Genomic DNA, 19,094 nt, shown 5'->3' with positions numbered 1-19,094 from the left:
TAAGATATTTCCCACATAGCATAGATTTGTTTTTGAAACTCTTCCATAGTGAAGTTTCACATCTGGTGTTCAAGGTTAATCTTATCTTGTTGATTTTTTTAAAGAGAAAGTAAGATTGCAATTTCAGGTTTAACCACTGGGTGTCCCCCAAGTACTTAAGATTAAGGTATAAGAGAGGAATCTTACCCCCGTTTCTTCCACGCCGCTTTAATGTTGCCTGATGGTAAGTTTGACTTCGGCTGTCTGCAGCCTAGTAACTGGCCATATTACTATGGCCAGTCTTTCGTCCACTGGTACGAAGGGAATGCAGGCACTAACAGGGGGGTTGCGGCTCCCCCGCATTTCTGCAAAAGCCCCTTCTTTCTGGTTGCCCCTCCAGGGCGACTCTTTTAGGCCCTTTTAGGACCCCCCCCCCCAGCAATGCGAAACTGGATGTGGAAGATGAGAGCCATCCTCCAAATGTCCATGCCCACTGGCTTGGCAAACCGGAAGCCGGAAAAAAAAGAGCTCTTAAGGGGGGGGGGCAAAACTCAGCAGAAATGGTCATGTAATAAAACCATTTTTTGGTTAGGAAGCATTACGTCCAAACCCACACATATTTACATATTAGCTTATATACACTAACAGAACTCGGGGCAGTACTATGTTTAGTATACAGGGATGAAACCTTTGGCTATAGCTATACATTTCATCTGATCGCAGTTTTTAGTTTATTCCTCTACAAGAACTTCTATTTCTTGGCATAACCCAATAATGTACTATAGGCAAGTTTAACTCTGTAATAGAATTTGATTACTATCATTTCATCTGACCAATTTAAGATATTCCTTGAAATTCTATTCATTTCTAAGCAATGAGCCAACAGGCCAATATGAAAATAATGGGGGTTTAACATAAAACATGATGTGTATTTTGCAGTTCTGTGTTTGCTAAAAGATGAAATGCAGATATGTAAATTTGGGGAAAGGAACAGATGAAAGAAATAGTATAGAACAAATGATCTATTCTGAAAAGCAATGCTTATATTTAAATGGATATTTTAAGAAAAAAATTGCAAAATTATAAGCAGATGGCATGACAGACTGAAATGAATTAAAATTTGCACAAAATGAATGCTGAATGAGTTGTGAAGAACAGGGAAATTATTTTCTCATGATGCGGCACTGTAACTATATATGAGTATTCTGTGGGAAATTATTTAATCAAATTGAACAGAAGACAAAATATATTGCTCATTTCTGAGTTATAATTTATCCTATTAAATAAGACTTGGAAACAGATGGTAGCTAAATAAAAAATATGCAATTGTTTTAAAGTAGCTAAAATATGCATTTTCTAAAATTAGTTGAAGTGACAAATGTTCTTACTAAGTGGGCTTAAAGCATGTTAAAATTTCACATTAAAAATAGTGAAATCAGATTTTTATAGCCAAAAGCTAGAAAAAAACCCCACATAAATCAAGCGTTTATTCAGGTGAAGATGTTAACTGCTCTCCACAGGTTTTATAACTTCAATGAAATAAACCTGCAGTTATGTATCTCTGAAATCTTAATCTAATGTTGTAGGTGACACTTAATCTAATATAGTAAATTCTACAGTAAAGGAGAATTTATTGAGGTCTAGGAATGTTATTACCGGTAACCTAAAAAACACTTCGATGGTCACAGCAAACACTCTTTTCCAACAACCCAAGAGACGGCTCTACACATGGACATCACCAGATGGTCAACACAGAAATCAGATTGACTATATGCTCTGCAGCCAAAGATGGAGAAGCTCTATACAGTCAGTAAAAACAAGACCAGGAGCTGACTGTGGCTCAGACCATGAGCTTCTTGTTGCAAAGTTTAGGCTTAAACTGAAGAAAGTAGGGGAAAGCGCTAGGCCACTCAGGTATGATTTAAATCATATCCCTGTTCAATATACAGTAGAGGTGACAAATAGATTTAAGGAATTAGATCTGATAGACAGAGTGCCTGAAGAACTATGGACAGAGGTTCGCAACATTGTACAACAGGTAGCTACCAAAACCATCCCAAAGAAAAAGAAATGCAAGAAAGCAAAATGGCTGTCTGAGGAAGCTTTGCAAATAGCTGAGGAAAGGAGGGAAGCGAAAGGGAGAAAAAGAAAGATACGCCCAATTGAATGCAGAATTCCAGAGAATGACTAGAAGAGATAAGAATGCCTTCTTAAATAAACAGTGCAAAGAAATAGAAGAAAACAATAGAATAGGGAGGACCAGATCTTTTCAAGAAAATTGGAGAGATGAAGGGAACATTTCATGCAAAAATGGGCATGATAAAAGACCAAAATGGCAGAAGAGGCAGAAGAGATTAAGAAGAGGTGGCAAAATTACACAGAAGAACTATACAAGAATGAGCTTAACGTCCCAGATAATCACAATGAGGTGGTCACTGACCTCGAGCCAGACATCCTAGAATGTGAAGTGAAGTGGGCCTTAGAAAAGCTGAGCAACAACAAAGCTAGTGGAGGTGACAGTATTCCAGCTGAGCTATTCAAAATCTTAAAAGACGATGCAGTAAAAGTGCTACACTCAATTTGCCAGCAAATTTGGAAAACTCAACAGTGGCCACAGGATTGGAAAAGATCAGTTTACATTCCAATTCCAAAGAAAGGCAGTGCGAAAGAATTTTCAAACTATCTCACCTTTGCACTCATTTCTCATGCTAGTAAAGTTATGATTAAAATCCTACAAGCTAGACTCCAGCAGTATGTGGATCGAGAACTACCAGAAGTACAGGCAGGATTTCGAAGAGGCAGAGGGACTAGAGATCAAATTGCCAACATATGCTGGATCATGGAGAAAGCTAGTGAGTTCCAGAAAAACATCTACTTCTGCTTCATTGACTATGATAAAGCCTTTGATTGTGTGGATCATAACAAATTGTGGCAAGTTCTTAAAGAGATGGGCATACCAGACCATCTTATTTGTCTCTTGAGAAACCTATATGTGGGCCAAGAAGCAACAGTGAGAAATGGACACGGAACCACTGATTGGTTCAAAATTGGGAAAGGAGTCCAGCAAGGCTGTATACTGTCACCCTGCCTGTTTAACTTTTATGCAGAGCACATCATGAGAAAGGCAGGGCTAGATGAATCAAAAATTGGAATTAAGATTGCCGGAAGAAATATCAACAACCTAAGATATGCAGATCTAATGGCAGAAAGTGAAGAAGAACTAAAGAGCCTCTTGTTGCGGGTGAAGAAGGAGAGTGCAAAACTTGGGTTGAAACTAAACATTAAGAAAACCAAGATCATGCCATCCGGCCCTCTCAATTCCTGGGAAATAGATGGGGAAGAAATGGAGGTAGTGACAGATTTTATTTTCCTGGGCTCCAAGATCACTGTAGACGGGGACTGTAGCCAAGAAATTAAAAGACGCTTGCTCCTCGGGAGGAAAGCCATGGCAAATCTAGACAGCACACTAAAAATCAGAGATATCACCCTGTCAACAAAAGTGCGTATAGTCAAGGCTATGGTCTTCCCAGTTGCAATGTATGGCAGTGAAAGTTGGACCATAAAAAAGGCTGAGCGCCAAAGAATTGAGGCCTTTGAACTGTGGTGCTGGAGAAGACTCCTGCAAGTTCCTTGGACTGCAAGGCGATCAAACCAGTCAATCCTAGAGGAGATCAACCCTGACTGCTCTTTTGAAAGCCAGATCCTGAAGCTAAAACTCAAATACTTTGGCCACCTAATGAGAAGGAAGGACTCACTGGAGAAGAGCCTAATGCTGGGAAAGATTGAGGGCAATAGAAGAAAGGGACGACAGAGAATGAGGTGGCTGGATGGAGTCACTGAAGCAGTAGGCGTGAGCTTAAATGTACTCCAAAAGATGGTAGAGGACAAGAAGGCCTGGAGGAACGTTGTCTATAGGGTCGCGATGGGTTGGACATGACTTCGCAGCTAACAACAACAAAAAAACACTTCTAAAAATGGAATTGTTTGAATTCTTTGTCCAGATCTGCACTATTTCAATATACTAGGGATCTCATAATAAAAAGTTTGAATATTTCTATAACAAGAGACCTGCAGAGATAGGAATGCACAGTGAAGAGTATCTATTCTGTGTAAGCAACTAACCAACAACTTCCACAATGCATTGCCTAACCTATAATTCCCAACCTAGAGGATAGGAACTTGGAATTATCCCATCCATCTGGAAAGCACTACATTGGGAAGGCTGGGATATAGCATCGTGAATTTCAGAAATGAATGCTACTACTTCATCAGGACATGATAACGTTATAGCAAAGTCCCTCTTATAGGACCAGTTTTCAAAGCGATTAATATTTACGAAATCTGTAACATAATGTAAAAACAGAGCTTTTAGAATTAAGATTGTTAATATTGTTTAGAAATTTATTGTATTGACGTTTTAAAGTTCTTCTGAAATTTTCATCAGATTGTATCTCACTTTAGGATATTTACAAAGATGCAAAGAAATTATATAACTAAATACTATCAAATTAATATGTTCATTATAAAATTACTGTCTGTAGCCTTATAATGAAACATGCTATGGTTAAGAACTGGCCAATTCACTCATAACTGCTGAGATACAGGACAGAATTACCAGACTTTATCTTGGATATCTGCTTAATATCAAATAGCAGGGGAGATGCATTTGATTCCAAGTAAAAAGACAACTTATAGGGACGCGGTGGCTTAGTGGGTTAAGATGCTGAGCTTGTCGATCAGAAGGTCGGCAGTTTGGCGGGTCGAATCCCGAGTGCCGCGTAACAGAGTGAGCGCCTGTTACTCGTCCCAGCTTCTGCCAACCTAGCAGTTCGAAAGCACGTAAAAATGCAAGTAGAAAAATAGGGACCACTACGGTGGGAAGGTAACAGCGTTCCGTGTGCCTTTGGCGTCTAGTCATGCTGGCCACATGACCACGGAGACGTCCTCGGACAAGCGCTGGCTCTTTGGCTTTGAAACGGAAATGAGCACTGGCCCCTAGAGTTGGAAACGACTAGCACGCATGTGCGGGGGAACCTTTACCTTTAAAAAGACAACTATAAATGTATTTGCTTCAAAACATCAAATAACACTTTACTTAGGAAAACCATGGTGCTGGTTCTTATCAAAATCATGCTTTCCTTTAATTGCAGAATGTTTATGGGACATCTTCCTTGCATAAGATGTTCAGGAATTTTAGGGAAAATGGAAAGAGCTTTAAAACTAGACCACATGAAGGGATAAGAAATGTTTTTGATGTGCTCCTATTGAATTAATTATTTTAGCACCTGAAGTTTTTCAAAAGTGCTCTGGAAAATGTCTTCATTTTTTAAAAATAGTAATATTGAAGCATGTGTTTCTGAAAGACACCAGGCTTCCAAATACCTATGAATAAATGAAAAACAGTAATTCAATATAATTTGGAAGGACAAGGTGGAAATATGGATTTGACATATTTGACATATAGAAGTATTCACCACATCAGGAGATGGCAACTCTGGCTAGGAGATTTCACTAGAAGAACACAAAACAACACCAGTGACAGCAACGAAACAAACTTATGCCAAATGGGTTTTAGACAGATTAAACTAGCAAAAGATGCATCCTCAACTGGCTGTGATGCAACTAAATTAGATTTTTATAAGGTTAGATCACTTTGCCAAAACAATTGAACTGGTGTTTTGTGATGCCCAGGAATTAGAATTCTCAATCACAGCACAGTAACCCATTAGTGTCAACCCCATATAGCTGGGCAAGCCCAGGGAAGAAAGAATAAGCCAGATTTCAGTACAATAATTTTCATGCTAGCCTTGGATAAATATAGAATCTTAGAAACTGCAACAGGATTCAATAGAAGAGAATCTGTGTAGCTCAGGGTTAAACTGTGGACTCACTAAGCTTGGTTGTTTGCTTGCAGAGATTTCATTACCTGACTAGGTAGCAATATCACTGCAAAAAGAGTTTCCTAGGTTTACTTATAATGTGTTCATTAAGATGGAGTCTCTTTGAATCCTTTAAAATTACTCTTTCCACTAGGATTAAGTCACCATTTATGATATAAGCTGTTCTATGTTCTCATTTGTTCTTTTCTCAACCTCTCTACAACCTGTCATGGCTATTAACAGATTTCTGGGTAGCTTAAAGATAGGAAGTAAAATTAAACGTACTAACCTGGGGTTTGATATTTACAATCTCCATAGCATTTTGATTCAGCCATTTCACGTCAATTTCCACATCAAAGTGCCCAATATTGCACACAATGGAATCATCTTTCATTTGTTCAAAATGCCTGAAATGAAACAGGGAAATCTTTTTCATGGACAATAACTAGGCCAGGGGTCAGCAACCTCAAACAGTGAAAGAGCCACTCAGAACTGATTCCCTCCAAAAAAAACAACCCCCCCCAAAAAACCCGGGAGCCACAAAATGTGTGCGCACCTGCGCGTGCGCACACACATGCGCAGAACAGGGGGCTTGATTGAAGAGTGGAGCCTAAGGCGAGACATGCACCGGCCATGCCCCCGTCCAGCTCTGGTATGGATGGCTCTGCCGTTCTGGCTTCTCCTCCCCTTGGAAAAGACTGCTCTGAGGGAGCGGAGGAGGAGGCCGACAGGGAGAAGGAGCCGCTGCTGCAAATCTTCCGAGGCTGCTGCTCGGACTTGCCTATCTCAGCTTGCTGTGGGATTTGGGGGTTTTTATGGGATTTTTGCATGCAGTTTACTTGGGGGGGGGGGGAGAGGAGAAAGCGCGGAGCAGCCAATCAGAGCCCAGATTGTTTGCTTATTGAAAGAGAGAGAGAGAGAGAGAGAGAGAGAGAGAAATAAGGAGGGAGGGAAGGAAGGAAGACAAACAGGAAGAATATGGGAAGGAAGAGGAAGATATAACCTTCAGCAAAGCAGCCTCCCTGCAAAACACATTCGCACTTATGTGAGCAGACACGTGCCCCCACAAGCAGCTCCCGTCCCCCTCAACTTCTCTTAAGCCAAAAAACCTCACCCTGCCTTAATTGCAGGCAAAACCTGCCGAAAGCCCAACCAGCCCGTGCAGAAGCGCTGCCTGCTCGCCTTTCCAGGGCGCTCCAGCCCAGCTTCTTTCCTCCCTTTTAGCTGGACAACCTTTAAAATTGGCCTTTTCTATTTATTTATTTATTTATTTATTTTGGGGGGGGGAATCTGCAAGCATGCCAACTGGGGTAGCGGGTTGGGCCAGAGAAGAGCGGGAGCGAGGAGAGCGGCCAGGCCAGAAGGATGCGCAACCTGCTCACCAGCTGAGCCAGGCTGAGCTCGCGAGCAAGCCGGGTGACACCGAGGCCGCTTTGGAAAGCAAATGTAAGCAAACTCTTCCCTTCTCCCTCCAGATTTGATTTCATAATCCCAGCCACTTTTACTTTAAAAAAAAAAAAGAAAGAAAGAAAAAAAGATTTTTTTTAAAAGGAGCGAGGGGAATAGGGCAGAGAAAGACAGAACAAAAGGCAGACGAGGAGGGCTCCTCCCTCCCTCTCCAAGGCAAGCTGGCCTCCTCTCCATCCTGCGCCCCCTCTCCCAAAGAGTTTGGCTGGCAGTTTCTCAATCGCTGCTCTTTCTCCTCCTCCTCTTCCCCCTCCCCATTCCGGCTTGAGCACAGAGTTTGTGCCAGAAGAAGAAGAAATGGGGCGCTTCCCCCCCCACCCGCTGTTTCTCTTCCTGTCTTCCTTCTCCCATCACTTCTTTGGCACGTGTTTGCTGGGAGCCCACCCAGATTTGAATTTGAACGTTGGACTCTGACTCTTCCTCCCACCCAGCCCGCCCCCATGCATCCCTTATTCTTCCCCCCACCCCGACACCGGCACAGCCCACCCCCTTTTTCCTCTCCTTCCCGTGAGCGGTGTGGGGGCATGCCTAGCTTGCAATGGGACCGGCATGGAAGGCAATGCTGCCGCTGCTGCCACCGCCACTGCAAAGAGGATAGCAGCCCCGGCGCAGAAGCCAGAAGGGTGGCTGAGCGCCCCCCGCGCCCCTATTAAGCTCTCCTTTCCCTCCCTCCCTGAGCCCCAGAACGTTCCCCCTTCCCCACTATTCTGAGCACCGTTGCGAAACTTCGGTGCAATTGTAAAGGGGGCAAGCGAGGGGACTGTGAGACTGTCAAGGCACAAACCCTGCACGGTGCCAGGCTTGGGTTTGTTTTTTTTTTGAATGTGGCATAAAATCAGGAATGGGGAGCTGGCTGGCTGGCTGGCTGGGAAAACTCCCGTCTTTTGCCTGTTTCCCCCTCTTCTGCCTTCCGAGGACGAAAAGAGCAAATTCTCTTTCCAAACTGCAACGACCACCTGACTTCTCTCCTGCTGGTGCCCTGCTCGCAGATCCCAACACCGCTATTTCAGTCTTTTTGGATAGCCCCCGGCCTGGCCAGGAAGGGAACTTCTGGGGACGGTGTCCCGGAAGGGGGGCTGAGAGCTTGGGCAGGCAGCAAGCTTGCGATCGCGCTCAGAGAGAGAGAGAGAGAGAGAGAGAGAGAGAGAGAGAGAGAGAGAGAGTGAGAGAGAGACAGAGGCACTTGCGTTTCCCTTCTCCCTCTTTCTCTCTTTCTGGGTTTTCTGAGGTGAAGAAGGAGGAAATGAAGTGCGGACTGCGCCTTGACACTCTCACAGTCCCCTCGCTTGCCCCCCCTTGCAATTGCACCGAAGCTTCGCAACGGCATTCAGAATAGTGGGGAAGGGGGAACATTTCGGGGCTCAGGGAAGGAGAGGAGAGCTTAATAGGGGCGCAGGGGGTGCTCAGCCACCCTGGGGCTGCCCTCCTCCACTGTTTCATCCAGTGGGGTGGAGAGGGAGTCGGGTGAGGCGGGGGCAGCGTGGTCGGAGGAGGGGAGCCCGAGGAAGGCGCAGCAGATGGAAAAAGGGCTGGACGGCCCTGCTGCAAAAGAGTGGTGTGGAGAGGGAGTTGGGCGAGACGGCAGCAGCGTTTTCGGAGGAGGGGAGCCTGAGGAAGGCGCAGTATGTGGAAAAAGGGCCAGACGGCCCTGCTGCAAAAGAGTGGGGTGGAGAGGGAGTTGGGCGAGACGGCAGCGTTTTCGGAGGAGGGGAGCCTGAGGAAGGCGCAGTAGGTGGAAAAAGGGCCAGACGGCCCTGCTGCAAAAGAGTGGGGTGGAGAGGGAGTCGGGCGAGACGGCAGCAGCGTTTTCGGAGGGGAGCCCGAGGAAGGTGCAGTAGGTGGAAAAAGGGCCTACTCACCTTTCCAGCAGTCCTCCAGTCTCTTCCTCCGCTGCCGCCATGTGCAGTCCAAAGAAGAAAAGAGGTTTGTGGGCAGTCCCACAAACCAAAGAATTTCAACCAATCAATTCAAACTTCGTGAGGTTGTGTTTTTTTGTGTGAGAAGTATGAATTGATTGGTTGAATTTTTTTAGTCCCACTTTTTTTTTCCAGGACTGCACATGGTGGGAGGACTGGGAGCCACAGGAGATGGCTGAAAGAGCCGCATGCGGCTCCAGAGCCACGGGTTGCCGACCCGTGAACTAGGCAGACTTCAAAGACTTCCAGATGTTTGGCAATAAGATACTCTACCAAAGTTAGCATGATGGATGTCTCTACCATTAGTTAGTTGTTGCAAACATCTGTGCGAGTGTCTCAACTCTAAGCTATGACAGAGGAAACAAAGTTTATAAACGAATCCATATTTTAATACACAGGTAGTCCTTGTTTAACAACCACAGTTAGGACTGGCAACTTGGTTTTAAGCAAAGCAATCACTAAGTAAAAGTGCAAATGTGCTTATGATCTTACTTCAGCATTACTTTATACACCTGCAAAGGTTGTAATGCAAGGATTGATCATAAGCTTACTTTTTAATCACTGTCATAACTGCAAATGGTCACTAAACAAAGACTACCTGCGTGCAGAATGATAGAAATCGGTTTCAGAAGTTTGACTCTCAAAATTTATCAACTAACATCTAAAGATTTGTATTGGGAGTAAATAGCACTGAGAATAAGATTAAACCATCAATGAAAGTGTGTCAGTAATTCAATTTCCACAATTTTCTGCATTTCTGTTTTATACCACATGGAGCCACACCAGGCATAAATAAAGCGATAAATACCTCCCCTGTACAATATCTGAACATCCAGTTGTAGTAACAAAGATGTTGCCTTCTTTGCAGGCTTCTTCCATTGTTGTAACTTCATAACCTGAAAACATAGAAAAAGAAAAATGTTTCTTATGTTATAGCCAAAAGCATGCATTTAAGAAGTTTAGCCATACCTCTAAAAATATAAAGCACCATAAAGCTAATAAAGATTCAATCTTCCTTATGTAATGTGTGAAATTATAATTTTAAAATATATTTGTTATGCATCATTAGTGGATTTTGATGGACCATCACCAAACAAGCAAAGCTTGCGAATACAGCATTAAAAACTCTTACTAATTCATATGGTTCTTCCTATTCCTACAAGAAGCTTAAGCAAGAATATGTACAGGTATATTGCTTTATCTATTTTCAGCCACAATAAAGATAGCCTTCATTTAGCAACCACAACTGGAACCAGTAACTAAGTAACTGACTGAAGCAGTCATTAAGTGGGAAATCACTGCAATTTTGCTTTCTGGCTCAAAACAGGCAAAAATAATCTGTTTCACACCTTTAGTTCTTGTTTACCTCCTAACCACCATAGCCTTTGGAATGCTCACTCCAATGCTGGAAAGGCAATCAGTGTTTGCATTCATTTTGAAGAAATAGGGATTAAAAGACAGTAATCATATTGAAAGCAACGTTCCAGTGTCAACAGTCACTTGTGCCTGCTTACTGTACTCTCTTCTAATACCTTCATCTCTAATTTCTCTACTCTGTTGGGGGAGGAGACTGCCTACAAAAAAATCACTTGGCAGGACCCTTCCTTTCTAGAGAGGGGATGAGGGAGGAAAGGTTGCAGTTGGCATAAGGGGGGAGGAAGACAGGGAAGCACAGGAGTCACTTGAACATCAATAGGGGCATCTATACAGGCAGGGGAGAGAGAGAGAGGCACAATAGTGTTTCCTCTCGTTTTACAGACTTGGGCAGAGGTCAAAGGTTATTTGGATGGTAAGGGATTGGCAAGGAGGAAAGGGCAGGCATCCGGTATGTCTTGGAAAGGTGCCTATCAGTTCTGGCCTGCAAAGAGACCCAAAGGGCCATCTTCCCATCATGTCCTTCATTCCCAGTTGCACATGTCTGGAGACTCCACCCCAGTGCATCTGAAAAGGGAAGGCTGGCTTAGGTAGTCCAGGCTTACAACCCCTTTTTCTTTTGGCAGGGTGGAAGCTGCAGGGGAAAGTTAATTAGCCTTGGCAAAAATATGAAGTCCCCATGGTGGTTGGTGCTGTCATGGTTCCGACAGATGAAACTCTTCAAAAGAACTTAGAGGCATTGTTTACCTTAAAAAATCTTTTATTCGAGAAGCATAATATTGGCACTGCATAACTGAAGCCAAAACCTGAATTCCCCTCCCCTTGGCACAAAGTAGCAAAGCACAATTCCCTCCTCCAACTAACAGTCATAAATCACATTCCCCAATTAGCTTGAAATGTGGGCTCTCTCCACAGCTCTCCAGCCCACCAAATCAATATCAGCTCTGGGCTCAGCAACCTTGAATTCCCACAACTTGAAATTGTTGTTATGACTAACTGGACTCTCATCCACATCCCCACTCCCAGCATCAATCAGCTCAAAAAGCGAAAGAGAAAAATGAATGCATTTCCATCTGTTGTCAAAGCAGTAACGCCGATGTTAGCAGCATTGACAGCTGCTTTGATGTGAAGAAAAGTTTGACTAAAAGGAGGGGAGTATGATGGGGCCACGACTTGGCAAGTGGCTTCAGAGCTATCTCTCACTCTGCCCAGTGTCACCCAGCTTTGGCAGATGGCTACCAATAATTTCCCTAATAGGGTGCTGTGCTACAGAAAAGCCAGGGATTAGAAGAGAATAAGCAGCCACAATAACAGAAAGAAGTAGAGAAAATTATTTAGTGCAAAGTCCTGTAAATAAGAAGTAGCAAAAGAAAGCTAGGACAGTACCAATGCTATGACAATTTATTATTATAGTCTATTGCACTGTCAGCTGGTTGTTTACACTGAATTTGGCATTTTTATGTACCTATCAAGTCCTTCCTAAAGATCTAAGATAGGCAGATGTTGTTGTTTGATGGTGTTAAACATATTGTTGCAAGTTATAAGCTACTCTGAGTAAAGCTGCGTTTTGCAATTGACTGACGGTGATTTTGTCAATGCTAATGGTTTTTAAATAGTGCTTCAGATGTTTTGGAATTGCACCCAAGATACCTAGTACTATTGGTACCATCTTTGCTTTCTTTTGCTACAGTTATTTCACTTATATTTGCAGGTCTTTGCACTAAGGAATTTTCCCTACTTCTTTCTGTTATTGTGCTATCTCCAGGTACCACAGTGCCCAATATTCATATATATTTTTTCTTATCAGCAATTGTTAAATCTGGGGAATACACCTGCTTACTGAGTTTGGTGGCAGCTGCTGGCACCAACAAATTGTGTGCCTGCTTACTCTCTTCTAATTTCTTCTCCACTTGCTCCATCATACAAGGAGAGAAAAAAAAGAACAACTGGTCTGCTCCAGGGCATTGCATACTGAATATAATGGCAATCATGTGGCTAAAGGAAGATTATTCTAACATAATAGTGGCTTGGATCAGTTTTTCTAGCCAAATACTGGATGCCAGAAAAGCAATGCAATATCAGATTACAGTCAATGTACAGCTACCAAATTATTACATAATCAAGGTAATACCACCTTGTAACATAACCAAGTTGCTTCTCACCTTCCATAGCAGCTTGCAGTGCATTGATGGGGTCAATTTCTGTGATGATGACTCTAGCACCAAAATTGCTCAAGGCTTGAGCACAGCCTTTGCCGACATCGCCATAGCCTGCTACAACAGCCACTTTCCCTGCAATCATGACATCAGTGGCACGCTTTATTCCATCAATGAGGGATTCTCGGCAGCCATAGAGGTTGTCAAATTTACTCTAGGAAAGAAAACAGCATTGAAGAAAAATGAACATTCTTTAGAATTGCATGTAAGAGCAAATAAAACAACAACAGCAACTGTTATTTATTATTGTATGGAACTAAATTCTACTGGAAAGGAAACAGAGATTATTAAACATCTCCTTTATTAGAATCTAATAAAAATATAAAATTTAAAAGAAAAGACCATTATTGACAAAAGGATGGCAGAGAACACTTTGCAGTTTTTAAGCATTTCCAAATGCAAGAAAGACCCATAACATTTTAATTTTGATGCCAAGTAGACATCATATCATTCCCTGTTTAGATGCTTCAGCAGGAAGTAGTCATACACACATAAAGGGGGATAAGGAAACAAAGTCTTCATATAAAATATGAAGAAACAGTAAATTGCCAGCTAAGAAAGGAAAAAGAAGGTAGAACACAAGAATACTGGTTGTTACCTTAGTGACAGAGTCATTAACATTAATAGCTGGCAACTTCAGGGTTCCATTGGCATGCATTTTGTAAAGAGTATGGACGCCAGTGGTCGTCTCCTCAGATATTCCTTTGATTCCTGCAAGGAAAAATCCAGCATAATTTACTGCAATACTTCTTTCGGGAGGAAATCTTAAGATGTTAATGGACAGACATAACCATCTTTTTCACATAAAAAGGGATATAACTTACTTTTTGACCATCTGTTTATTTCCTTTCAGTGTAAACTTTTTAAACAGTGAAGACCTCAGAATTAATGTCCAGTGCATGGGCAGAAGAAAACAATATGTATGGTCAAGAAGGGCTTCAAGGTTAACCCAGGAAGAAGGATCTTCTCTCAATGATGAACAACAATATAACATTCTCAGAAATCGTGAAGCTGTTAGGAACATCACCTGAATATCAAATAGCTGATATAAAATAATCTTATGTTTACTTCAAACTGTTAATGTTGGGACTCAATCCTGTTTTATGGAGGGATTCAATCATGATTCATGGATGCACTGCTGAAGCAACATCCTTTTGCACGCTAAGACTACATTTAGAAGTCCACATTGTGGCCAAAATCATTTGAAAGTTGCATAACTGACCAGAGGTAGTCCTCGACTTATGACCACAAAATGAAGCCCTGATTTCAACTGATGAACTTGCAGTCCAAAAAGCAACAGAAGAGGAAGAAATTAATATCAAGACAGAGGACTTTAAAGAACACATTTTATCACCTTTCAAGCCACAGTTGTTAAGTAAATCACGGAAGTTAAATTAGTAACACAGTTGTTAAGTAAATCTGGCTTCCCCACTGACTTGGCTTGTCAGAAGATTGCAAAAGGTAATCACATGACTCCAGAACACTGCAATTGTCATAAATACGAGTTAGTTGCCAAGTGTCTGAATTTTGATTGTGGCAATGACCATGGTGATGTCGCAATTGTCATAAGTGTGAAAAACAGTCATCAGTCAGCTTTTTTAGTGCTGTTGTAACTTCAAGAAGTCACTGAATGAACTGTTGCATGTTGAGGATTACCTGTATTGCAAGGCTTGCATCCTCACAGAAATAAATACATTTATTAAATTTAATGCGGAGTACAAAAGTTACATGAACAGATGTTGATGTAACATCTGACAATTCCATGGTTACGGGTGGGGAAGAGTGGAAAAGAAAGTGTATAAATCCCATTTAACAAGAAAGCTTCCCACCAGTGATTAGACAAGCAATAAATATGTCTTTCACTGAAAGAAATAACAACACATATACATTTATTATCCCCTCTAGATGAATGCTGATAATACATTGCTACATTTAGTTTCCCACCCCTTGAGAAACAGGCCTTCTCTAAATTTTTAAACCACTAAATCATTGAACTGTCTTCTATATGTTATATTAGTAACAAAGTAGTTAGCAAGAAGAATGATAATGCTAAAACAAAATTAGAACTTCAAGACTCTGTTAAAAAACCTGTTATTATAATCCCCCCCCCCAAAAAAAAGTTTACCACAGCATCTTATCTAAATCATCCCAAAAGCTATGAATAGTTCGTCCTGGATCAAATATCCATGTTTGTTTCTTAATACCATCTCTTATCAATTGTGTAATTAAATATAATATATTCAGTCTCCAGAATAAGTCTATCTTCTGATCAAAGTCCAAATGGAAGTGGTTACCAGTTAACTGTATTAAATCCACCCAGTCTCCCTCAAAAATTGTTTTACTTTCTTGTATGTGTATCTCTCTCGGAGAATAACATTAAATGTGGCCTGTACATGTTATATTGTTGAAATAAAATTAGAAATCAATATTTATGCCTGTTCATATTCAGGAAAATACCATGACATTGGCTTTTCATCTATGCTACATTAGTAGAAAAGCAATAGAAAAAAAGATCACAAATACCTCACATTGGATGCAAATTATAAATCTTTAGAAGAATGAGGCAAGAAATAACCAAATATATCCCCATTTGCACTTATCATTAGAAAAATGGAAAGATTAAAAAGGTGAACACTAATTACTTCTGGATGTACAATAGACAATTCTGCCCTGTATCTTGCCTGAAATATAACTCATGAGTAAATAGTCTTTGCAACATACTGTTTGTTAATATTAAGAAAGAATGACTAGGTCTAGGTCAGAGGTGGGCAACCTCGGCTCTTTTATGACTCATGGACTTCAACTCCCAGAATTCCTGAGTCAGCTGACTCAGGAATTCTGGGAGTTGAAGTCCATGAGTCATAAAAGAGCCGAGGTTGCCTCCTCCTGGTCTAGGTCGACAATAGCTTGATAGAGTAGAAAGTGCATGGCCTCCCTCTAGTGGGCATTTTACAAAACTTTGTTTGCATAACTTTATATCTCAATTACTAATTATTCTTTTAGTGTGTAATTTTAATAAACCACTGTTGCATTTGCAATTTTATGTATTAAAATTTATAACCTACCATTACAGCTTAAGAAATCTCACAGAACCTATCTACTAGTAATTCTACCTTCTCCTGTGTCCAGTTAGTCTTGAACCTGCCTATTTTGTTTAACCCCTTCCATATCACCAAAATGTCAAGGGCAGCACTGACTGAAAATTGCTCTCATTTTTGCTTAAATGGTTACAAAATGTCCAAAGGTACACGAGCCTAGAAACTAATTATATAATGTTGCATGATGGAATAATGTCTGGGTAATATTTATTTATTTATTAGATTTATATACCGCTCTTCTCCCGAGGGACTCAGGGCGGTGTACAGGGCAATTAAAATATAACATACAAAAGTTAAAAATAGATTAAATTAAATTTAGCCCCAAACAAAATAAATTAAATTATGAAATTTAAAACCCCAATCCCTCAGTCCAGGCCGGCAATGTTGATGGACCTGTTAAACCAGCAGGATTTTTGCACTATAAGAACCAATATTGGAAGGTCTTGGTTTGCTTCCTTATCATTGTCTGCTGTTAAAAATAATGAACAGGATATTAGAGGCTTAACCTGCATTGCAGGTTAACTGCATCACTACTGCACTGGAAAATAGCCTTCTTCACGTTTGTAGATTAACTTGTAGATTAATTCTTGTTTTTCCAATATTTATGGTATCTATTATCCATCCTTATTAAATGCAATACATTTATATATGCAGTTTGCTAATTAGGTGGAAACTGTGGAATTGTATTATGCTGGAACTACTTGACTTTTAACCTGTTGCTTAATGATCACTCAAAGTTACAATACACTCTCAAAAGCTACTTGTAACCTAAATTTGAAGAAATAATAATAATAATAATAATAATAATAATAATAATAATAATAATAATAATAATAAAACAAAGTTTGAATGACTATGTAAATCAAAGTACAGAAAAATTGCTGCAGGCTATAAAAACAGAGAGCATTATAAAAATAACAGAAACAAAGGCAGAATATAAGGAAAAATGGCTGGATGAGATTAAATAGATGGAAAACCAAAGCTTTGCATGGACAGCATTTGAAAAACATTGAAGGAAAATGTGATAACAACTTGACATGGGCATGGCTTAAGATGGGAACCATCAAGACAGAAACGTAAGGTTCAATACTGGCTGCTCAAGAACAAGCACTACAAACTAATGCCATGAAAGCAAAGATGCAAAAATTTACTGACAATCCAAATTGCCAACTTTGCAACAACAAAGTTGAAACTGTTTCACATTTAATATATGAGTGCAGCAAAATCGCGCAAACTGATTACAAAGCTAGACATGAGTGAGTTGCTAAACTAATCCACTGGGCATTGTGTAAAAAATACGACTTGCCTGTGCCCGAAAAGTCGTGGGAACATAGGGTGGAAAAAGTTGTTGAGAATGAGAGGGTAAAGATCTTGTGGGACTTCCGAATACAGACAGATCGACATTTGGAACACAACACGCCAGATACTGCAGTCATAGAGAACCAAAGCGTACAGTTGATTGATATCGCTGTACCAGGAGATGCCAGAGTTGAAGAAAAAGAACTGGGGGAAAATACGAAATACCGCGACTTGGCCATCGAAACTGCGTGATTATGGATGAAACGTGTAACAGTGATACCCATTGTCATCAAGGCACTGGGAACTATGTCCAAAAACGTTGCAAAATACATCAAGAAATTGCAGCTTCCTGCAATAACTCCAGCAAAGCTACAAAAAACTGCGCTACTCGGAACAGCTTACATTTTAAGGAGATACCTGGCTGATACCTAGGATGCTGGCAGCAACCCATGTCAACCATTAGTGCCAGTCAATTTGAGTGTTCAGTTGACTGAGTTTCATGTTTTATGAATAAAAGCTTTATAATAATAGTTGGAAGGGATCTTAGAAGTCATCTAGTCCAACCCCCTACTCACGCAGGAAACCCTGTACCATTTCAGACAAATGGCTGTCCAGTCTCTTCTTTAAAACTTCCATGTTGGAGCATTCACAGCTTCTGGAGGCAGGTTGTTCCACTGATTAATTGTTCTAACTGTCAGGAAATTTCTCCTTAGTTCTAGGTTGCTTCTCTCTGATTAGTTTCCATCCATTGCTTCTTGTTCTGCCCTCAGGTGCTTTTGAGAATAGCTTGACTCTCTTCTTTGTAGCAACCCGAGGTATTGGAACACTGCTATCATGTCATCCTTCGTCCTTCTCATTAAACTAGACATTACATCATGATGACCAAAACTGGATGCAGTATTCCAAGTGTGGCCTTACCAAGGCATTGTAAAGTGGTATTAACACGTCATGTGATCTTGATTCTATCCCTGTTAATGCAGCCTAGCACTGTGTTGGATTTTTGGACAGCTGCAGCACACTGCTGGCTCATATTTAAGTGATTGTCTACTAGGACTCCGAGATCCCTCTCACAGTTGCTACTATTGAGCAAGGTACCACCTATACTATACCTGTGGATTTGGATTTTTTTGTCTAAATGTACAACCTTACTTTTTTCACCATTGAATTTCATTTTGTTAAATGTACCCAATGTTCAAGTCTGTTAAGATCCTTCTGTATCTTAAGCCTGTCTTCTGGAGTGTTGGCTATTCCTGCCAGCTTGGTATTAGTTATTATGGCCCTACCCTCCTCTGGCCACATGATCTCATTTTGGGTTTTTGGCAACCAGCTCACCTATATGGTTATTTGCACTGTCCCATGGTTACATGAGCATGACCCATTTGGCCTGTTGCCGATGTTTACTTCCAGTTTCTTGCAAAAATAGCCCATTACATAAAATAGGTTTAACAATTGTGGTGTTTGCTTAACAACCAGTTCAAAAAGGGTCATAAAACCAGGCATAGTCATATGGTAACCTTCTTAATGATCACAATTTACAACAATAATTTTGAGCTCAATTATAGTATAAGTCAAAGACTATCTGTAGATGTTGATGATAAAGCTTTGAGTTTTTATCCTGAAAGACAATTCTGTTCTTTGACAGGCAGTTTCAAAGTTATAAGTGAATACCTATTTATTGACGGGATAAAGGCATTATAGTACTAAGCTGTTTCTACATGTCTTCAAAATTCAATTAAGAGAAATTAATTACGTAAAAATCAAAAGCACTGATTATTTTATCTTTCTCTCTGGAAGGTGACATTATTTTTATTTAGGTTGGTTTTGATGTGTAAGCAAGCTTTAGCTGCTTAGCTAAAGAAGATAGGT

General features: G+C 40.9%; 1 protein-coding gene across 1 annotated transcript in view; it reads right to left on the bottom strand.

Moving 5' to 3' along the window:
• The window catches only part of AHCY (adenosylhomocysteinase), a 39,068-nt gene that overhangs the window by 10,068 nt on the left and 9,906 nt on the right, over positions 1-19,094 (bottom strand). The window contains exons 5-8 of the mRNA XM_081324093.1: positions 13,430-13,542; positions 12,778-12,985; positions 10,050-10,137; positions 6,148-6,265 (exon numbers count right to left, since the gene is read on the bottom strand). Of these exons, the coding sequence (XP_081180219.1) occupies positions 6,148-6,265; positions 10,050-10,137; positions 12,778-12,985; positions 13,430-13,542 (527 nt within the window). The remainder of the gene's footprint in view (positions 1-6,147; positions 6,266-10,049; positions 10,138-12,777; positions 12,986-13,429; positions 13,543-19,094) is intronic.

Source organism: Vipera berus (genome assembly GCF_964194415.1).
Source record: "Vipera berus genome assembly, chromosome: 3".
NCBI classification, from domain to species: Eukaryota; Metazoa; Chordata; class Lepidosauria; order Squamata; family Viperidae; genus Vipera; species Vipera berus.
This window is presented reverse-complemented; position numbering and strand designations above follow the sequence as displayed.